The following is a 23,905-nucleotide window of genomic DNA, read 5'->3' as shown; positions in this document are numbered from 1 at the left end:
TGAGTGCCATGGCGTCAGCCTAGCTCACAGAACCTCAAACTCCTGGGCTCGAGCGATCCTTCTGCCTCAGCCTCCCGAGTAGCTGGGACTACAGGCATGCGCCACCATGCCCGGCTAGTTTTTTATATATATATCAGTTGGCCAATTAATTTCTTTCTATTTATAGTAGAGACGGGGTCTCGCTCTTGCTCAGGCTGGTTTTGAACTCCTGACCTTGAGCAATCCGCCCGCCTCGGCCTCCCAAGAGCTAGGATTACAGGCGTGAGCCACCGCGCCCGGCCAGTTTTCTTTTACTTTTTAATCTATTTTGTTAAAAACTAAGACATAAAGACACACATTAGTCTAGGCCTACACGGGGTCAGGATCGTCAGTATCACTGTCTTCCACCTCCACGTCTTGTCCCACTGGAAGGTCTTCAGGGGGAAAAACACACATGGAGCTGTCTTCTCCGCTGATGATAATGCCATCTTCTGGAATAGTCCTGAAAGACCTGCTGTTTTACAGTTGCCTTTTTTTTATATGTAAGTAGGAGTACACTCTAAAATAATCTAAAATAACGATAAAAAGTATAGTAGAGTAAACACATAAACCAGTAACAGTCGTTTATTATCAAGTATTATGTACTGTACATAATTGCATTGCTGTACTTTTATATGATTGGCTGCTTAGTAGGTTTATTTACACCACCATCACCACAAACTCATGAATAATAATACATTGCACTCCACTGTTACCATGGCAGCATCACTAGACAATAGGAATTTTTCAGCTTCATTATAATCTCATGTGGCCACCTTCATATATGCTGCCCCTCGTTGACTGAAATGTTGTTATTTGACACATAACTTTAGTTGGAGACTTCAGCACCCCACTTTCAAAAATCTATAGAAGAACTAAAAAACATCAACAAGGAAGATATTTAGTATCATTAGTCATTAGGGAAATGTGAATTAAAACTACAATGAGTTACCACTGCATATTTATTAAAATGGCTTAAATTCGAAAGACTGACCATGCCAAGTATTAGTAAGGATATAGAAGAACTAGAACATTTTCAAAGTGCTGGTGGGAATGTAAAATTACATAACCACTTTGGACAACAGTTTGACAGTTTCTTAAAAAGTGAAGCATATAGTTATCATATGATCCAATCATTCCACTCCTAGGCATTTTCCCAACAGAAAGGAAATCCTGTGTTCCATAGGTTCTGTATTTGTGGATTCAAACAACTGCACATTGAAAACATTGGGGAAAAAATTGCATTTGTACTGTATCTGTACAGACTTTTTTCCTTGCCATTATTCCATAAACCAGACATCCTCAAACTACGGCCCATGGGCCACATGCCGCCCACCTAGGACATTTATCCAGCCAGCTGGGTATTTTTGCTGCAGCTGCCTGTCCTGCTTAGCAGCCGACTCTCCCCGGGCCCACAGTGCGCACTCTCCAACGATCTGAGGGACAGTGAACTGGCCCCTGTTTAAAAAGTTTGAGGACCCCTGCCATAAACAATACAACATAACAGCTATTTACATTATTAGATATATTATAAGTAAGCTAGAGATGATTTAAAGCATAAAAGAGGATATGGGTAGGTTATATGCACATACTATGCTATTTTATAGCAGGGACTGGAACATCCTCAGATTTGGGTATTCCTGGGAGGTCCTGGAATGAATCCCCCACAGGCACCACCGACTGTACACAATGTTTCTAACAGCTTTATTTGTAATAGCCAAAATCTGGAAGCAATTCAAATGCTCATCAACAGATGAGTGAATAGACAAATGTAGTATATCCATACCATGAGGTACTACTCAGCAATGAAAAGCAATAAACTATTGATACATACAGCATGAATGAATCTCAGAATAATTATACTGAGTAAAGGAAGCCAAACCAAAAAAAGGGTACATAGTATATGATTTAATTGATGTGAAATTCTAGAAAATGCAAATTAATCTGTAGTGACAGAAAACATGTCTGTGCTTACCTGAAGCAGGGCAGAGAGAATGGTGTAGAGTGAGAGGAAGAGACTACAGATCAGCATGAGGAGATTTTGGGAGTTGATCGGTATGTTCATTATCTTGACTAGCGTGATGGTTTTAGTGGCATATCCATATGTCAAAATTTATTGTAGATTTTAAATAGTATGTGCAGGTTATTGTATGCCAATGATACCACAGTAAAGCTTTTTTTTAAAAAAAGCAGTAGAGTTCTCAAGTTGTTTACACTGATGTAATATCTTAGATTTGGCATTGAAGGAGTTTTTAGTGACTTCGGTGAGGGCAATTCCTGAGAAGTGGAGCTTTTTCCCTCTTAGTTGAAGGTAATTGCTCAGAGCTACACTCATCCAATTGGCATTATCAGTTACTATTTTTTGAACACTCACAGCTTTGTATTTTTACTGTACTAGGATTCTTTATATAAATATGAATATTACACTAAAATTACATTTTTTAAAAATTTCCCTTTTTTTGTTGTTGTTCTGTTTCCCCCAGATTTATATGGCTATTTGGAGGAAGAAGAGGAAAGTACCACAGTTCAAAAATTTATAGACCATCTGCTTCATAAAGATGTGGTGGATTCTGGGATGTTGGAAGATCTTGGAAGGAAGGAAAACCAAGACAAGAAGCAGCAGAAGGATCCTCGTCTTACCATGGAGATGAGACATAAGCAGGTGGGAGGGAAAAACAAAATTAAAATGGATAACAGGAAGCAGTCTTTGTGTAACACATTTAATAAGCTTAAATAAAGACATAGGCTTTATTATGAAAAAGGGTGCCATCTGTGGTTTGGTTAGAAAGAATAAAAATAAAATATAAGAACTTCAGAAGAAAAATAATTCTCATAAACTGAGGGGAGGAAACAATTTAAGAAATAACCAAAAAAAGATTAATTGATTTTTGCCTAAGACTATAGAGGCAAACTTTGTTAGAATGTGGTACTTCCGGCTCCCTGCGTAATGGTGAGCTCTCTGGACTCCGAATGTGGTACTTCCAATTATAAATATGTAGATTGCTTGAATTTGGTTTTGTATTGAGACATCAGTATATTAATATTATGAATATTCTGGTCAATTTTGTAAAGATAATTCTTTTCTAGACAACTGAAATTCACTCATTTTGTGATTATAATTTTAAAAGGCGGAAAGATCTGAATTAAATCTAGTTCATCTGTTTTGAATTAGAAAGGCATGTGGGAACTTTTTTTTTTCTCCAAAGGGAATAGGTTATAGGAAAAAGACTGGTATCCCAACACTTTGTAAAGGAGCCTCAGAGAATCAGAATGACCGAGTCTTTACCATATGTCCAGAACTAAGACTAAACTGGCATTAATGTCTGTACATGTGTGTGCTTTTTTATAACAGTGAATTTCTGATTGCTAATTTGAAAATCACTGCTTTAAATCATTAAATCATTCAGATATGCCTCAGCACTGGGGATGTTGGAGCAACGGGTAGAAGTATGATTCTGGTTTAGATTTATGACAAAAGAGAGGGAAGAAGATTCTATAAGATATGTATCCATTGTCTAGAAGTCTTATCACAACTAGAGAGTAAGATAAGGGTAAAGTTAAGTGAAGCAGGAAGGAAATTTGTACCTAGCTAGGAAGTCCTCTAAAGAATTAATAGGTTTGAAAAAAGTGAATGTGCTTATTCACATTTTTAGTTTCCAAATATGATCCAGAATCACTGGTATATTTAAATAATAATAGAAATGAATAAAGAGTTGTGCTCCTCCTTAAGGAAATAAATCACTGTTCTATCCTTCACAATGGAGCCTCCAAAAAGTATCCCTATTCTTTCTTGACTTATAATTAGAATGCAGACAGGGCCTAAGTAAAAGCAGTAATGTATACCTTGGACAGTCTCATGGGTGGGAAATAATTACTAAATAAGAATCCAGAACTCAGGATTTGGCCCATTAGATTATCAGTTTCTCTGTGATGCAAATCACTCCTTGATGATTTGAGTCATCTTCATCTGACTTCATCTAAAATTTTGTATTGGCACTTACCCACTAAACAAAGGAATTCCCCCTATTCTGCCTATAAACAGTGGGGGCCTGAGCCACAATATTTCAAACTTGTGTTCAAAACTTCAGAGTGTATTCTAAGGTTTTGCATGTCCCTTGCTGCTTGAAAGGCTGCATTTCTTTTTCTTTTTTTTTTTTTTTACAAAAGGCTGTATTTCAACCCTGTTATATTCTCTTTAAGGTAAAAGAAAATCGTTTAAGACGTGAAAAGGAACTGGAGTGCCAGAGAATCAAGAAGGCCCTGAAAAAATCAGCCTTCTTAGAGGCTCAGTGTCTGGTGCAAGAAGAGAAGAAAAGGAAGGCTCTGGAGGCCAAGAAAGAAGAAGAGGAGATTCAAAGGGAGATGGTAAAGCTGCGGAGGGAGATAATTGAGAGGAGGCACACTGTGGAAGAAGCATGGAAAATGTAAGCCAGTGTGATAAGCAGTGTGGAGTTTTTTGGTTTAAGCAGTCATCTTGGAAGGGCTCTAAAGTTTTTAAAATGCTCAAACATTGCAATAACAAAAAACAAAAGCAAAATCACCCACTATTCCACCATCTTAACAAATTAATTTCATTTTTCCGTGTTTCTTCCTGGTCTTGGTCCCTTTACATACTTAATTACAACCATAAAGTACATTTAATTTGTTATCCTGCTTGTAATTATCAATAACACATTGCCTGGAGTCCTGAGGTCTGTATATTATTCCATTGTGTTCCTATATCATAATTTATGTAATGAATTCCTCCCCATACTGGTAAACATTTCAGATTTTTCACCATTATATTATTGCAATGAGCATCCTTAAGCATAGAGCTTTCTCATTCTTCTGAATTATATTCTTAGAATAAATTCTTAAGAGTGTATTTACTGAATTAAATAGATAAAGGCCTTTTTATGACTCTTAAAACATTGCCAAATTGCTCTCAAAGTGAGTTGTACTCATTTATCTATTGCCAGCAATGGGCCTCTTTACCACACTTTTCTCATCATTTTCAATATTTTTACACTTTTAATAGGTATCATTAATTATATTTATATGGCTACATAATTTTAAGGTTGAACATGTTTCCTATGTGTGTTCAGTAATTGTGCTTTGTCTTATTGTGAATTCCATGTCTTATTTTCTGATAATCATATGGAAAGTCACCATTGCCTTACTGCCACTGATAAAGAAAAAGAATATTGGACATAGGAGGAAAATAAAAGTAGTCCTTATAGGATGTAGTACTGTAATCCATCCTCATTCAGAAAATCAGCTTTATAAGTAAAATAACTGAAGTATTTATTCTGAGAAACAGCACTGATGCATGAACTGCGAAAGTCTTGGAACAATGTGTCTAAAGTGTCTGAACACTCAAACTGAGAGGCCAGAAAGACCTATTAGATAATCCTTCCCACCCTCATCAGCTTTTCCCCATGTGCTTGATTGCTCTTATTCTATCCAATTTAAGACAGCTCAGCAGTGGATGTGCTTCATTCCTTCAAGTACCAGACTCAGGCCTCCTCCAGATTGCTGTTCCTTCAGAAAGCAGTTGCCAGTGTTTTAGTGAGTTCCTTCTAACATCAACCTTGCTTTTTAGATTGATCCCAAGCCCTGGAAAAACTAGGCTGACCTAAAATAAATTGTGAAAACAAGTAATATTTGATGGTGGCAGAATGCTCTGCTCACAGTGGGCACTCAACGAATGTTCACTGACCAGTCATTTCTTTTAAAAGTTAAAATCTTATCTGTTGTTACAGTGAGAACAGATAATATGTTGTACTTGTTGGAGGATATACTGATTTAAACTTTCCAGAAAGCAATTTAGCAATGAACAAGTCATAAAATGGATTACCCTTGACCTGGGAATTCCAGTCCTAGGAAAACTGCTCTCAGAAAATGATCAGAAAGCAGACCTTTAAAAATTTGTACACAAAGATTTTTTTTTTTTTTTTGAGACAGAGTCTTACTCTGTTGCCCGGGCTAGAGTGCCGTGGGTCAGCCTAGCTCACAGCAACCTCAAACTCCTGGGTTCAAGCTATCCTCCTGCCTCAGCCTCCCGAGTAGCTAGGACTACAGGCATGTGCCACCATGCCTGGCTAATTTCTTTTTCTATATATTTTTAGTTAGCCAATTAATTTTTTTCTATTTTTAGTAGAGACAGGGGTCTCGCTCTTGCTCAGGCTGGTTTCGAACTCCTGACCTTGAGCGATCCACCTGCCTCAGCCTCTCAGAGTGCTAGGATTATAGGCATGAGCCACCGCACTTGGATAATTAAAATAACATTATTTATAATAGCAGACATTAATAAATGATAGAGAAATTATTAAATAATGATTGTACAATGAAATAGGGCTGACTTTTTTTCTGGGTGGAAATATGGATAGCTTTTATTCTCTAGTTTTTCACAATAAGCAGATACTACTTTCATCACAGATATATATATATATATATATATTCTAATGTTATTTTTAAAAATAAGATTCATGGTATCAGAACTATATTTCTTTAACTCTCACCATGACCTGCCTATAACCATCTAATATAACATTGTTATAGCATTAGTAGTTTGGAAATAGTCAGTAAAATTTTATTGTTAACTTATTTGTAAGCTATCATAAATCTGCTTTATTGCATAGTTCTAAAGTATTTGTTTCAAGGTACTTATTAATTACAAAGGAAAAGATAATAACTTTATACTGAAGCCACCTTAACAAAATGATGGTTAATATCACTAATAATAAAACATAACATTGTATGCCTCTGTATGATATATGAGAATGAATGAGAGAATATCTATACATTATTCTGGCATGCCTCTCAGTCTGAGTCTCCACAACTATAAAGTGAAGTTCCAGAAAGACTAGGTAACTTGTCTGAGTTTTCACAGCTGTTTTGCGGCCAGAGCTTGTGAATTCTGATTTCTGACTAGGATCTATGTTTGCCACATCATTAATAGTACATACTTTATAGACATACACATACCTGTGTAATAAATATACTCCAATAAGAAGGCCATAGCTATGAGCTTGCTTGAATTGGTGAGTGAAGGAGGGATGGGCTGGATGAGAAAAAATAGATAGGTGGGTGGGATTAGAAATAGAAAGGGGATTACCAGAAACATAAGCAACAGAGTTATTAAGAGATTCTGATTACTTATGTAAATGCCTTTTCCTTATTGTCATTAAGTTTTATTTTTTCTCTTTTCAGCTATTTTAGAATTATTCTAGATTCCATTCTCTCCTTAGTCAATAACACTTGATTCTTCTATTATTTTTCTTCCTAGAAATCTTCTCCCTAAAAAACTTTGTGGTATAACTCTCCTTCCTTTCTTACTTGAAGACCTCTTTTTCTTCCCCATTATAAGAAAAGAGAGGCCAGGCGCGGTGGCTCACGCCTGTAATCCTAGCATTCTGGGAGGCCGAGGCGGGCAGATTGCTCGAGGTCAGGAGTTCGAAACCAGCCTGAGCAAGAGCAATACCCCGTCTCTACTATAAATAGAAAGAAATTAATTGGCCAACTAATATATATAGAAAAAATTAGCCGGGCATGGTGGTGCATGCCTATAATCCCAGCTACTTGGGAGGCTGAGGCAGCAGGATTGCTTGAGCCCAGGAGTTTGATGTTGCTGTGAGCTAGGCTGACACCACGGCACTCATTCTAGCCTGGGCAACAAAGTGAGACTCTGTCTCAAAAAAAAAAGAAAAAAGAGAGAATTTATTATTTTCTAAATTAAAGAATACCTAGTAGTTGTTAACTCTCAAATTTTGATCAAAGTATGGTTCATTATTAAACACAATTAAAATACTAAAGTATCTATAGGACTTTCTACTTTTCAAAGTACTTTATAACAATTTTATTTCATTTAATCTGTATTTTATAAGGAAATAAACTAAGCTTTCCCCCCACCCCAAAAGTCACCCTACTACTTAGTTTTAGAGCCAGATCTAAAAATTTGTGTTTTCTGATGGAAAATTCAGCATTCATTCCACTACAGTAGGTAGTAATTACTCATTTTTAAATCTATTGTATATAAATATATTTTATAATTATTATTAATAGAGAGAAGAAAAGGCAAGAAGAAATTTCTCAAAAGAATCTAGAAAAAGGCATGTTTCAAAGTACTCACATTCTTCTGGATGAAGAAAAAATGGCAAAAGAAAGAAAAAGGAAACTGAAAGAATTATTAATCCAAACTTTCAAGGAAAATCAACAGGTGAGATTTGTAATGTCTCTTTATTCAGTGTTCTGGAATATAAATGACAAGGAGCTCCATCAGGAATGGGATAAAGTAAACACTAAGTCCAAGTGAGCCTCATCACAAATACCCAAAGTGCCCACACCATTTGTTCTGTGCTGCCCAGCTGAGCTGGTACACAGGGCACTATACTAATCTAAGCTAGTCTTTATATTTTCTCATGGGATCCTGGGAAATTGGAGGGATAAATTTAGTACTTCTTCCTAAATTACACTTTTCAGAATAGCATTTAACTGTAATACTAAGGTAGCTCTCTGACAATTTTTCAAATCTTGGGTTCCACTTTGATAGTCTTAAGGACCATTGTGTTCTAGATTATTCAGAAGATATGAAAACCAGTTACTTGCCTTTTGGTAGCTCAGATCCTAAGCAATGATATGCTTATGTCTGTTCTTATCTTTATAATGGTCTACATTTTATTTTACCCTTTTTCCGTTTCTTTTTCTTTCTCTTTTTGTAAAAATAACTGGCCAGTTTTTTATAGACAGATAAATATTCACCTCAAGCTACTTCAAGCAGGTTTTTTTTCAATGAAGTGGATTTGATAAAGGTATGAATTTGGGGCTTATAACATTTCAGGCAAAAGTAACTACTTGGCAGATTTGTAAATGAAAAGGTTGGATGAGAAAAAATAAATATGTATATTTTATATCCTACAATACCCACCCCAATGCTTTAGGCATTGCTGAAATTCAGTGAAAGTTAATGAAATAAATACATGAATGAATGAGTTTAACAAGACAAAAGAAAATGTTAGGAGGATATTGAGGCTTTTTGATAAATGTAGGGATAGGCTTATAAAGGCCCCAGAAAACAATAACAGAATATGATATGGGGAAAACTAAGATATGAGAAAAAATAAGGTGGTCAAGACAATATTTTTTAAAAAGATAGACACATTTGATGGCAGCATTTTGGACTGATAGGCAGGAAGTTGTAATTATTCAGACATTAAACAACAAAATTTGGTCAGAGTTTTGGCTTCAGGAAAAGAGAAGGAAAGGTGATAGGAGGAAATGGTAGGAGTTGAAATTAACATTTTGAGAAAGATTAACAAAGACTCTCAGATTCTGTATCCTTCATGAGACAGATGGAGTTAGTATATCCTCCTATAATAGCAGTTTAGATTTCTAAGAGAAAATAGGAAGAGAAATGAGTATTCAGGGGTCCATCTTGAGAAGGCATAAGGAAAAAGTACCATGATGTGTTACCCAATGAATGAGAGAGGACTACAACATACATTCTCTTAAACATTAATTTTTAAAGTGTATTGAAGTCCACCATAAAATCATACATGTTTTAGATGAAACTGGTAGATACAAATCTTAGTTCCATATACAGAATTTTACAAAATTAGTGACTCATCTAAAAACAGATTATTACTTGGTTTTAAAAGGACCAGTCAGTATATTTAAAAAGGGGAAATGAGATATAATGAATAAAGTACCCCTACTTTGCCACAGATTCTGCTTAATTTGCACCTATGCTTTATTGTTTTTAAGTTTTTATTTCAAAATAATTTTTGACATGAAGAGAAGTTTCAAGAATAGTGCAGAGAGTTCCAGCATACCCTTCACCAAGATTTCCCCAATGTTAACATTTTACATAAGCATAGTATAATTATTAAAACTAGGAAATTGACATTGGTTCAATACCATTAACTAAACTGTAGACCCTATGAGAATATTGCCAGTTTTTCCACTGATGTCTTCTTCCTGTTCCAGACTCAATCCATAACTTCACATTGCATTTTCTTAGCCTTGTCCAGTCTATGACATTTCCTCAGTTATTCCTTGTCTTTTATGAGCTTGACATTTTTTTAAGAGAACTGGTGAGGTATTTTGTAGAATGTCTCTCAATTTGAGTTTTCTGGTGTTTTCTCCTGCTTTGATTGAGATTTTGTGATTTTGGTAAGAATGCTATAATAAGTGATACTGTGCCCTTCTCAGTATATCCTATTAAAGAATACATAATTGTTGGTGTCAACTTCAATCACTTGGTTAAGTATGTGTTTGCTGGGGTTCTCCATTGTAAAGTTGCTATTTTTCTTTTTTCATGTCTTGTGGGAGATATTGTGAAACTATGTAAATATCTTGTTTCTCCTTAAACTATCAGCCATTAACTAACTGTAGCATACATTGGTGGATCTTGCCTATAACAGTTATTAATGTGGTATTTGTCTAATGGAGATTTTTGTATATTCCTCATTTCTTCTATGTTTGTTAACTGAAATTCTTTTAGAAAGAACTATTCCCTTGTTTATTCATTTATTTATGCAATTATTTACTTTATTCAATATGGGCTCATTGATATTTATTTTATTCTATGGCTCATAATCTAGTATTATAGCTGTTTACATTGTGATTCAAATTGTTCCAACTTTGGACATTGAAATAGCTGTATAGAGTAGTTGGAGGAAGACTTTACAGAATCTGTTTTTAGGAGTTGCTCTATCTCAGATTCCTTTAATTCCTGTAATTCTTTGTGCTTTGACTCTGGATTTTATTTGTTCCTCAAAACAATCTCTTAACATCTCATTTGGGCCATGTTATTTAATAGGAGACTTTCTGAGAGAAACAGGCTTGTCTTATCAAAACACAAGTTCAGGTGCAGCACTATTCAGGCATCTTTCCTACACATTTAATTGTCAAGTCTCTTTGCTTTATCAGTAACATCTGTTTTTTGTATAGAAACTTTCTGCTTCCAGCTTATCCTATTTTCTCTTTGATCTTGCGCTGAAATCTCTTGATTCAGCTATCCACTTGTCTCTTTAGCAGAAACAACAAGGGATTAACTATGAATCTTATACTATTTGGAAAGTGGCCTTCTTAATTCTCATCCTATTTTGAAATACATTTTTTTGTTTTCTTAATAAGATTAGAAACTCCATGATCTTTCCTGCTTGTGAAAAGTGAAAGGAACGAAGAAAGATGGGTGACACTAACCTGTATCTTAGTTCTCTGGGAGAAGGTTTTGATTTGCTTATTTGGTTGGATTTTTCTATTACAGAGTAGGATAGCAATGACCCAAAGGAATCATTCATTGTTAAAGTTATGCTTGTGACATAGCACCTTCCAAAGTCCACCTCAAATTAAACCAAGGAAATGTGGAGATACTGTATATGGAAAAGAGGCCTGTATTTTTTTTTTCCTGAGGATGATGGAAACTGTAGTTAAAAACCTCATTTATTTCCTGTGATTCCTCTTCAAAGATCTTAGTTTTATCAGGACTGCCTGCACACCACTGAAGCAAAATCATTTCTGAGCTGACACCTAGCAACCCTCCTCTCAGCAATGTTATCTTATGTTTGGAGAGGGAGATGAAGGGAAAAAGCCTCTTTGCAAAGAAAACTGCAGAGAAAGAGAAATGTCAGCACACCCATGAGAAAAATATTGGGATTCATGTAACTCTTCCCTCTAGGTTTATTGCCAAGGGCAATAAACCTAGAGGGAATGTTTATTGTGTGGTATACATTTTAGGAGATTTGAAGCATTATAGTTTATTTTATGTATCCAACTGTATAGAAATTTTCATCTACAGTTGTATCAGTTTATTAAGGAGGTTTTTTGTTTATTCTCTTGTTATGTTCTTTCTTCTCTCATGCTACGAGTAACCCAGATTTCCCATTCTCACAGAGGGGGCAGTGGTGGCCAAGTTACCAAAATACTGGGCTGGTGTTTTGCTTTTCAAAGTGCTATGAAGCTTTTTTTGATCCCAAAGGTTCTTATTTTTAAACATATGATTTTTCTGAAAAAAAAAGTAGCAATTACTTTTGAAAAAAGTAGCAATTAAATCTTTCTTTTAAAACATTGAGAAAAGGATGGCTAGCAGAGAAAAGGTTTTTCAGGAATAGGAAACAATATTGACATGGGTACAGAGTGATGAATAGTGCATGTGTATATGTATACACTTTGCAAAGAGAAATGGAAGCAAAAAGTACTGTTCAAAATTAAGTGTAATGAGATTGTTTCCTATTTGACCTCAAATTTGGGGATAATGCTGAGACTCAAAGGAAATAATGTTTGTAAAACTCATAAGAAACTAAACAAATATAAGGTTGTGGTATTACTATTTAATAAAACGCTTACTAAATTGAAAAATTGAGAAAAGGGTCTCTGGTATAAACGAAGACCATTCTCTAAAATTTTGTAGAATAGAATATCTTTTCTCCTAAACACTAGACGTTTCAGGTGAATATTTATAAGGATCTTGAGAGCCATGTGGGTGAGGAACAAATGACGTCACATCATTGTCTTACTGTCAGACTACCCTAAAGATAAACCAAGCATTCGTCTGATATATTCTGAGGCAAGCTGTGTTCTTGGCATAATTTGTGTATGTGGCCAAGGGTGGAGAAGGGTGGGCAGGGAATAGGGATTTTGGTGGAGAAGGGGAAGAAGGTTTCAAAGGAAGTAAAGGGAAAGGGAAGGAGAAGATGATGAGAGACAGTAGGTCTGCGTCTCCTAAAAACATGAGATCCTGAGAACTGATCCAGGCTGTGTTGGGAAAGGAGCCCTATCCTAATGAGTACTCAGGTCATAGGCTGCATTACAGTCACTTTTCTTTAAAAGAATCCAGAGAGTTTTATTCATTGAGAATTTACTATATGGTGAGACTAAGTGATTGCTTCCAGAAATTCTACTTCTTTTAGAGTGAAACAGAATAACATTTAGATAATTATAGCAATATTGATTATTGATTGAAGCTTTTTAGCAGAATTAAGCAGAATTTACAAAATGTCCTTATGTTAGTGGTACATGTTGACACAGTTATGGGTAAAATGATACAATATTTGATGTCTATGACAGAAAAAAAAAAGTTGGTAAGAAAGAGACAAAACAAGATTGGCTTTCTTTGGAACCCAGCAACAAGTGAGTCTTAGCACTGTGTTCCGGGAACTGAATATATTTTCTCTAATGTAATTAGTTATAGGAGTATAGATGGTTGAGGGCTAAAGGGGTGCTGTGATTCTTCTCTTTTCTTTGGGACAAGATTATGAAAATCAGGAATAGGCCGGGCACGGTGGCTCATGCCTGTAATCCTAGCACTTTGGGAGGCCGAGGCGAGTGGATTGCTCAAGGTCAGGAGTTCGAAACCAGCCTGAGCGAGACCCCGTCTCTACCAAAAATAGAAATAAATTAATTGACCAACTAAAAATATATATACAAAAAAATTAGCCGGGCATGGTGGCGCATGCCTGTAGTCCCAGCTACTCAGGAGGCTGAGGCAGGAGGATCGCTGAGCCCCGGAGATTGAGGTTGCTGTGAACCAGGCTGACGCCATGGCACTCACTCTAGTCTGGGCAACAAAGTCAGACTCTGTCTCAAAAAAAAAAAAAAAAAACGAAAATCAGGAATAGAATGGGTCATAGGATACTGCTTTTCCATGGCAAAATTCAGTGCTTCTCCTTCCTACTGAAGATTGATTTTGCCATGATAAAGATCTTCCTCTCTCCAGCCCCCAGGCACTTCATAGAATCCGTGGAATATTTTGCCCAGCTATCATGGTCCCCAAAAAGAAAACAAAAGTTGGAGTTATTGCTTCCTTTTGTAGCCTTAGGGTTTCTTTTCCTTTTGGCCTGGGAACAACAAGAAATTAATTGGGGCGTGGGTGTCTGGTCTGAAAGAAATGAAGCTTTCTTCCTGACATTCAAGCCTTGGCCAACTCCTTAGACCACTAGTTGTACCACAGTTAGTTCCATTCAGCAAAAATAGATTGTAAACTTGTTGACATTTTTGTCCTCTTTACAATTCATTGTTTATTTTTCTGTGACAGAGAATTTTGATGCAATTATCACTGAGCTTTCTGACAAAAGGGAAATAGCTAAGGAATTTTGATGAGTTACCCACTTCATTAATCAGAACAAGCATCTCTAGTGACAGGGTTAGAATTACAATGAAGATTAGATAGCAAATTGCTGTTCCACCTAGTGTCAATCATTCCCGGTGACAGCAGTGTGATTACACTTCAGGGAAGAGCTTTTCTTGCCAACAGAACAAGGGCAACTTCAGTGCAGGTAATAAATTTAGCAGGGCAAGCTGTCATTTCTTCTCTTCAGTGGAATCCTTAACAACCAAATGATGTCTTGTGGAAGATTTTGAGGGGAAGAAACCATTTCACTTTAAAACTTTGTAAATTTCACCTTGTAGTATTTTATTTTAGAAATTATTAGGAGTATATGCTTAGGAACAGTTCTTCCCACAGTGATTTTCTGTATTTTATTTACTTATATCAAACCTAAATTATTACTACAACAATGATAAAGAGATGGTAGAAGTTAGGAAGAGAATGCTATATTTGAAAATCTACCAGAATAAAAACATGGTACAAAAATAAATGAACTGGGAGAGAAATGGAGGCGAGTCAGAATAGTTACCTGGCTAGTTAAAACTTTAGTTCTCTTGGCTTAAAAGAAAAAGTAGTCCTCTTCGAACCCAGTTATGGTTTTAAATAATAGTTCTTATTCAAAGAGCAAAAAGATAGAGCACTATTGTAGTTTCGGAATGTAGAACTGAAGAGAAGAAGCAGGCCTGGGAGCAGCAGGGGGCGGGAGGAGTAGAGAGAATAAATAGATCATGTCTGTGGAAATGTGCCACTTCTCTGCCCTTCTAAATAAAAACAGAGAGCTAGCATCTTCTTCCAGAGAAGATAGGACTGCAAGTATATTCCTTGCCTAAATATTTTCTTCCAAGCACATTTATGGGACTCTTGTTTACCTGAATAATGTTTGCTACAAATCAAGAATAACTAAGTAGCTATTCTTGATCCATGCTTTGCTTTTTTATTTAAATTTTAATGCAATTGTTTCCACTGGTAGGTATTTATTCAAAGGAAAAGAAATTAGTATATCAAAAAGATACCTCACTCTATCAAAAAGATACCTCACTAATGTTTATTGCAGCACTATTTGCAAAGATATGGAATCGACCTAAGTGTTCATCAGCAGACAAATGGATAAAGAAAATGTGTGTGTGTGTGTGTGTATATATATATATATATATATATATATATATATATATATATATATGTATATGGCATGGAATACTATTTGGCCATAAAAAAGAATGAAATCATATAATTTGCAACAACATGGATGGAACTGGAGGTCATTATGTTAAATGAAATAAGCCAAGCACAGAAAGACAAATATCACATGTTCTTACTCATATGTGGGAGCTAAAAGAGTTGATCTCTAAAGGTAGTGAGTTGAATGATAGATATTAGCAGCTGGGAAGGGTGGGTGGGTGGCAGGGAGCAGGGAATGAGGAAATGTAGGTTAACAGGTAAAAACATACAGTTAGATACAAGGTATAAATTCTGTTGTTCAGTAACAGAGTAGTGACTATAGTTAACAGTGTAGACTGACTGTAGCACATTTCAAATTTATAGTTAACAATGTAGAGTAGAGTGACTATAGTGTATTTCAAAGTAGCTAGAAGAGAGAACTTGAATTGTTTCCAACACATAGAAATGATAAAACTCAAAATGATGGACACCTCAGATACCTTGACTTGATCATTACATATTCTGTAAATGTAACAAAATACCTATATATACCCCATAAATATGTAAAACATTATGTATCAATAAAAAAATCAAAATAAAAATAATTTTACTGGGATTGCTTTTTGAACAGGCAAGAAAAAACCAATAGCAAGTCAATTTCAAGAAAGCAGTTGCTGTATGAGTCTATCACTTTGCTGTTATTAACTTCTGAGTGGTAAAACTGTATTTTACCTTTAAAACCAGGCATTTTGCTCTCAACATCTCAACTCAAAATTTTCCTACCTAAATTCAGATATGTTCCTAACCAATGCTTTTCTACCATAGTAAGTTATATGTAGATTTTTTTTTTTTTCATTATAAAAGGAGCAAAAAATTTGTCCTTCCCTTTTAGGAGAGACTTTTTGCCTAACATATTAGAGTCATCAGGCTGCCTAAATCCTTAGGTGTACCACTGATTCTTTACTTTGTGAATTTAGTCATTATACCTTCCTCTACTTGAAGTTTTAGTTTGGTAAGATAAATCATAATAACATCTACAGTGTCTATTTTGTAGTTATGGTCTAAAAATTAATAAAATAGTACATGTAAATTGCTTTGAACTTTACAGAGAAAAGGACCATAGAAATTCAAGGACATTATTAATAGTATTGTTATTGTCAAGGTGGATTATGTTTGTACTGTTTCATCATTAGAAATAATCTGAGATAGTTAAAATTAGAAATAGCTACGCATAGAATATTTCACCAAGGCATTAAAGAAGAATCTCTTAAATGAATCTGGCAAATAGATGCCAGATATTTTATTTTGACCATGTCACACAAGTTAACACCCTTTTTTTCTATGCTATATTTTATGGAGCAGATAAATAATGGAAAAAGCATACCCCCTCAACCTGGCCCCTGTGTGTCTTCTCCTTGTTATGTCTGAAGGCTTATCCAGTAGTCAGTATATCTTCTTTCCTTCCTCCCTTCCTTCCCTTCTTCCATTCTTCCTTCCTTTCAGGGATTCAAAGTATAAAGGTCTGGAAAATGTGTCCTCCTTTGACATAATGGAAAGGGAATAAGGGCTTGTTAAAATTTGTCGTCGTTTCTCCTAGTGAGAAATTATGATAAAGAATATTGTAAGCCGGGTGCGGTGGCTCACGCCTGTAATCCTAGCTCTCTGGGAAACTGAGGCGGGCGGATCCTTTGAGCTCAGGAGTTCGAAACCAGCCTGAGCAAGAACAAGACCCCGTCTCTACTATAAATAGAAAGAAATTAATTGGCCAACTAATATATATAGAAACAATTAGCCAGGGATAGTGGCACATACCTGTAGTCCCAGCTACTTGGGAGGCTGAGGCAGAAGGATCGCTTGAGCACAGGAGTTGGAGGTTGCTGTGAGCCAGGCTGACGCCACGGCACTCACTGTAGCCTGGGCAACAAAGTGAGACTCTGTCTCCAAAAAAACAAACAAACAAAAAAGAATATTGTGTCATTTGTCTAAATGAATTCTAGCATATTCTTCCTTATGTTATTAATCTTTTTATTTATATATTCTCTCTCCCTATAACCTCTCAAAAGTAGAGATTAAATCTTAAACAATAGTGTTCAGAGTTCTCAAATTCAAACACAGTGGTAGGTGCTTAGTAAAAGTTGAAATGGTGAAAGTTAAATATTTTTACAGAGGAGGAAGCAGTAAATAGGGCTGACCCTGATAAAGCTGCCAAGTTCTTGAAGCTGGCTGTCAGGCATCCCCCATACTTCTCTCAAAGTCACTTCCTGTGTGGTTACTTTCTGTTTTTGTGCTCCCACACTCCGTGCCACTCTTAGATTTGCCATCCCATTTGTGAGACCTATTCCCTTCTCTTAGGAAACTCACAACATCATGGAAGTCAGTAACACAGTGAGTATGGCTTAGTATGATGAGGGATTGACTTCAGAAAGCATAGATTGCTCTGGGAACACAGTGGATAGGGGCTTACATTTGGGGAGAGGGGTTGGTCATAGGAGGGCTTCTTGAGGGAGGTGACTCCTGAAGTAGTAGTCAGGCAGAGAGAGAGCAGAAAAGAAGGACAGAGTAATTAGTATGAACATGGATAGGAAAGTGTGAAACAGCATGTTCGGTGTTAAGGCTGAAAGCTGAAAGTAATTTGATCTATAAGGTGCATAAAATTTGCTGAGAAGATAGAAGATATAGGCAAAGACTAGGTCTCAGCAATTTTCTTAGACTAGAATTATGAGTAAAGTACTACTCTGGGGACATCCTTAGGGTCAGTAGACTTTGTCTAATTTGTTGTCAATTGTATATAGTAGAAGATTGCAGGTAGTTTGAACATCTAGTCTTTCAAGGCTCACTAATGCCCTAACATGGTCAATAGTAGCCGAGCTGAATTTATTGTGTTTGTTAGCTGTTTTAATCTCTGGTACCAGAGACCCTATTCTATCCTCATGGGCTCTCCCATGCTTACTTGTGTAGGACATAAGTGGTGTCAGCAACAGGAATGAATTAAATGGTTGGTATTTTAAGTTCAAGACAGCCTGGCAGGGGAAGTCATATCAGAAGCAAGTCTTTCAAGCTTCTCAAACAAGCCCTTTACTTTATTTCTTAGATGGAAATTGTTATTCCAGCTCCTCACAGGACAGGTGCCTTACAATGAAAATTAAGTATTTTATTTTAAGTCATGAGGCTGAGAATGCCTCAGTTACACGACTTGAATATTTCTTGTCACTGTTAGCATACAGGAATTGTGCTTTGTTCTCTTCCATGAAGACAACACTTCTAGATTAGGTTAAAAAAGCATGAAGGGAAAATCTAAGGAGATGGCTCTCAATATTAGGTATTAAAAACACTATCGCTGATGGGTGGTGATATTCCAAATGTTTCCACTGCAGTGTCAAAAACGGTATTTCTCTGCCTGGCACAAGCTGATTCTCAATCAGAGGATTAAGCTGGGGAAAGCTGGGACCCTGTCCGACTGGAAGATTCAACTGAAGGTCCTGCGGGCCTGGAGAGATTACACAAGATCCCAGAAGTTGCAGCGGGAGACTCAAGCCTTGGAAAATAATCTTAGAGAAGAAAACAGGTACCATTACTTATACCGTTATTATTTATAAACATAGTATGTTTATCTAGTACATTTTCCTCCTGAAGAATCCAGAAATAAACTTTAAAAATGCTGTTGACTGGAATCATCTTAACCGCTTATAAAATATGGTAATCACAGTTTTTCTATGTTACATCTCAAACTAGAAATTTTCACTGAAAATTATAAGCAAACAAAATGATTTGATTAAAATATACTAATGTACATGATTTTCTTTCTTTAAAGGAAACAAGTATTAGGCTTTTCACTTGCCTTCTGGTGTAGTAGGATTGTACCTTGGACCATCTTACAATTCAAAAGAGGGAGTTTGGTTTATTTGCCAATAATTCTCATTGATAGAAATCACTGTCTGCACATAGAATGTTAATTAAGTACACAGGGAACATCCATCTGGGAAGGCCAACCTGCCAGGAGTGATTCCTCCCACTATGCTGTCTTTTGTTCCACACCTTATTTAGAGGTTTTTGACATCTTTATATTAGCTTCCTCTTATGCTTGTTAATGACACAAAATTTTACTTTCAAATGAAGTTTGCTTTATTCTATTTTCTTAAAATTAAATACATTTCTTTTTCTCATTTCCAAATTTAACTTTGCATTCTTGAATCAAAATCATAGCTATAGAAGGAACCATTTGTTTATTTGGGGGAGGGGGATTCATGTTCTTATGTGTAATCATTTCTCTACTGTCAATTCTATCATTCATTCTGAAAAATTGAGTGGATGGTATATGGAATTATTATGTAGAAGGGCAGTCCCTGGAGCTGTGCAATCCTGTGACAGCATCAGACCCTGGAGACTGATGCATGGCTTCTTGTCCTCAAAAAACTCCAGTTTGTATGGGAAAACAGGAACTAGAGACAGTGCAGGTGTTGAGTAGTATTGCGAACTGAGTAATACATTCCCATCTGCTGCTGAGGATGTGGGAGAGGGAAGCGTTGCTGTGGCCAAGGAGGCTTCTAAAGAGTACCAGGAAAGGCTTTATCAAGATGATGGGTCTTGATCTGGGGTCTGACAGTAAATAGGATGTTACTAGGTGGAGTTGGGGAGATGGAGGTGATGGCATGAAGTATAGCCATCCAGATTGGCTGGAGATCATCAAGCATATGGTTGTCAAGTTCATCAACTTCTGGAAACCCTTGAATGCCAGGACAAGAAGTTTAAATATTCTTTGGTAAATAAAGGTGAATATTTGAAGGTTTTTAAGGAGGAGGGTGACCTAGGCAATTTCCCTTTCCTACAGTATACTGGGAGAAATTTTCAATGGAAAAAAAAGGCAAATATAGAAATCTCTCTGATAGTTTGTGTCCAAAATCTGAGGACCTAGTGATTGATATAAGGAATTAGGATGATAGCTTACTGAAAAAGGAATAGCTGGCAAGATTTTTGGGGTAAAGAAGGGAAACTGGAGCTGTTATAAAGTTGAAGCAATGTGAGTAAGGGCATAGGTGAGTGGAAATTAAGCTGTTGAAGTTAAGTGGCCTATGAGATTTACATGCTAGAAGAAACTTGTATAAGAAAAATCTGGAGAATTTAAGATTCCATTCCAATTAAACTGTTTAAATATAAAAGCACTAAATGGGGATTTCATAATAGCATGATGTGCCAATTTTTTTAAAAAAGATCTTCTCAGAACTTTTTGTCTCATATATGTGAATTATTTTCAGGTGTCTATTTTTAAATGTTCAGAATGAGTACTAAACTTTTTTAAACTGCCACAGTTAGAAAATATTTAACTTGTAATAATTTTTTACTATAAAGCCTTAGAGCAAAAAAATCCTAAAGCAAGAAAGTACCTCAAGGATTGTCTGTCTGATTCAGCCCCTCATTTTACAGATGATAAAAGTAAGGCCCAGAGACAATAAATGACTCTCTCAGGGTTATGGAGCTAATAGAAGCTGGACCAGGAGTAAAGCTTTGTCTGTTTGATTCTGAGTCAGATACTTTTTCCTATGCCACAGTGCTCAGTCTGTTAAAACAAATAGCCTCTAGGTCATGGTTCCCTCAGACAGCCATGTTTTTCAGTTATGCTGCAATTTACTTTCATTTGTTGCAGATGGAAAATAAAAGTGGCAGTTAACAAATGGCAAGTCATGCTAGAAATATATGATGAAAAAGAAGTTATTAAAAACAAGCTTCCTTTGTGTTTTATTTCCTACAAATCCCTGGCTCTCTGTATGCTGTACTTTGTTCTAGAGATTGTTTTAGGAAATTAAGTTGGGTGGTTTTTGTTTAAAAATGGTTAGGATATTAAAGGTGGAGAAAAAAAGCTCATGGGTAGCTACTACAAGCGGAAATCAAGAAATTTCATGGGTTTGAGGGTATCAGAAGAGCACCCTTTTTGCTGTGCTTATTAGGGTTTCTCCCAGTGCCTCAATGGACATGAGTCCATGATGAATGAAGAACTCAGTTGCCTCCTCTCTCACTATTTAACTTGATGGGGTTTTCAAACATTCTTTCTAAACAGTGAGCTCAAGGGATGGAAGACAGCATTTATTATAATATGTTACTCATTGTAGAAACTTAACTCTCACACAGATTGACAAAACACAGGTGATTCTGTGGCCCATTCACCTGGACATTGAAATCATTTGTTATGTCCCTTATTCAGATGTCATCTGTGACCTCATCCTCCAGCTCCTCCATCCACATTTGTTTTGCCACCTGGGGTTTTTACTCGTTGGCCTGTTCCCCATGCTGGGCTTTTTTTCTTTTTCCTCTTTCCTTTCTGTTCTCCCCACCCTCTCTTTGGAGCAATAACAAATCCCTCTCTTGTTAGTATTTATAATTTTGCAACTATCTTCTCTTATTGAGCCTGTGCTCAGAGTCTCGCCTAACTCCAAGGATTTATTCACTTATTTCTTCTAAAAATGCATCTTGCTTTCCCTAATAGGAGTTGTGATCACTCTATTTTTGTCCATCTCTTTTTTTTAAAGGAGTAATGGTAATGGTGTTATAAAATTTCAATATAATATTGTGATATAATTTCAACATTAGCAAATATTTCTGAACTCTGAGGATTTGCTTACTTAGGTAATGTGGCAACATTCTATTACACACACTAAGTTAGACCTTTTGACATATGGTGGTTATTGAAATATGAACTGTGTTTTCTGTTTTCTTAGCATGTTCACTTTTATAAGCTGGTTCCAGACCTTCCACTCCTTCTCTCTCCCTCCTTCCCTGAATTTATGGCAAGCCCCAGACAAAATTGGGAAGACAAAATTCAGTCTTCTGCCAATGCTTTCTGAGCCCTGCTTCCCTGATTTCTCACTTCTCTCCTAGGAAGATCCTCTGCCCTTCACAACATTTTCTATCTTGCACCAGTGCTCTGGGCCTTTCCCAGACGTGCTTTTATCGCTTCCCTCTGTCCCTCAAGTCCCTCACTCTTTGTTACTGCAATCCTCAATTGATGTGTTCTCCCTTCCAGGAAACGTATTTATACTTTAACAGGAATTGTCTGAAAACGGTGCCTAAAACATAAGTCACAGTAATTTTAGGGTACTGTGGTAGGCTAGTGAAAAAACTGGCCCTTTGGCATTTCTCAAATGATGTCATTCATTTATTCGTTCGTTCATTCTGTTTGATGGAATGAATTTATTCAGTCAACCAGCTTTACTGATGCTTACTGTATACTAGACCCTCTCCTAAGTACTAGGAATGGGACAAAAAGTATTAAACATTCTTGCTTACTAGGAGTTTTTCATCTAAGTAGGGGAATTAAAGATTATACCTAAGTATTAAAAATAATTGCAACAAAAGACACCCTAAGGTAAATACTTAGGAGTGAAATAGACTTGGCTATTGGGCATTATAATCCCCTCAGGAGCTTTTTTTTTTTGTTTTTTTTTTTTTTTTTTTTTTGAGACAGAGTCTCGCTTTGTTGCCTAGGCTAGAGTGAGTGCCGTGGCGTCAGCCTAGCTCACAGCAACCTCAAACTCCTGGGCTCAAGCAATCCTGCTGCCTCAGCCTCCCAAGTAGCTGGGACTACAGGCATGTGCCACCATGCCCGGCTAATATTTTTCTATATATATTAGTTGGCCAATTAGTTTCTTTCTATTTATAGTAGAGACGGGGTCTCGCTCTTGCTCAGGCTGGTTTCGAACTCCTGACCTCGAGCAATCCGCCCGCCTCGGCCTCCCAGAGAGCTAGGATTACAGGCGTGAGCCACCGCGCCCGGCCTCCCTCAGGAGCTTTTTATAAATAGGAATTTATGGGCCCGACCTCTGAGAGAGGCAGAATGTAACTAAGTAGAAAAGGGTAGTTTTCAGTTTGAGGAAAAACTGGTAAACTAGTACATAGGCAGGCTTGTGTGGAAACAGGTCGGGGGAACCTGCCAGGCTCTTCCCTGCAGCAGGGAAGTGAGGCTGAATTGAAAATAGACTGTCAGATAGTCCCATTTCCAGTACTCCTGACTTCAGTGTTCTTTTGGGCAGTAATTTATGGAGTGTATCTGTTAATCTTGCTCGATTGTCCTTCTCTCTGTGCTCACCTGGGTATGCAGGTGAGTAGCCAGAAGCTGCGTAGCATCCGCAGCTAGTAAAGCTCCTGATATCTCTGTCAGACAGGCAGGAGGACCAGACTTTTGTATTGCCTGGCTCACTTTAAAACTTTTTAAGACAGAATTGTCTCATCTTCCACTTTTTCCCTGGGGGCTACCTGGTGCATTTTTGAAAGCATGAGCTTATTCATTCCTATTCCTACTGAACCTGCTCATCCTAAATGCAACTGTTCCTGTCACTGCTGTTTTATATTCTGCATCAGATTTCAGCACTCAATCTGATCACTAGTATGTGGTTATTTATCATTTCTCATTCGCTTTTAAAAAATTCAAGACACTGCCGGGCGCGGTGGCTCACGCCTGTAATCCTAGCACTCTGGGAGGCTGAGGTGGGTGGCTTGCTCGAGGTCAGGAGTTCAAAACCAGCCTGAGCAAGAGCGAGACCCCATCTCTACCATAAATAGAAAGAAATTAATTGGCCAACTGATATATATGGAAAAAATTAGTCGAGCATGGTGGCGCATGCCTGTAGTCCCAGCTACTCGGGAGGCTGAGGC

General features: G+C 36.8%; 1 protein-coding gene across 4 annotated transcripts in view; it reads left to right on the top strand.

The window, feature by feature from the left end:
* The window catches only part of CCDC191 (coiled-coil domain containing 191), an 85,678-nt gene that overhangs the window by 15,917 nt on the left and 45,856 nt on the right, over positions 1-23,905 (top strand). For all 4 annotated transcript variants that reach the window (XM_012787557.3, XM_012787554.3, XM_012787556.3 and 1 more), the window contains 4 exons: positions 2,502-2,680; positions 4,219-4,442; positions 8,062-8,215; positions 18,637-18,827. In XM_012787557.3, coding sequence (XP_012643011.2) covers positions 2,502-2,680; positions 4,219-4,442; positions 8,062-8,215; positions 18,637-18,827 — 748 coding nt within the window. The remainder of the gene's footprint in view (positions 1-2,501; positions 2,681-4,218; positions 4,443-8,061; positions 8,216-18,636; positions 18,828-23,905) is intronic.

Source organism: Microcebus murinus, chromosome 1 (genome assembly GCF_040939455.1).
Source record: "Microcebus murinus isolate Inina chromosome 1, M.murinus_Inina_mat1.0, whole genome shotgun sequence".
NCBI lineage: Eukaryota > Metazoa > Chordata > Mammalia > Primates > Cheirogaleidae > Microcebus > Microcebus murinus.
Note: the sequence above shows the minus strand (reverse complement) of the source record. Positions and strands in the feature narration are given on the sequence as shown.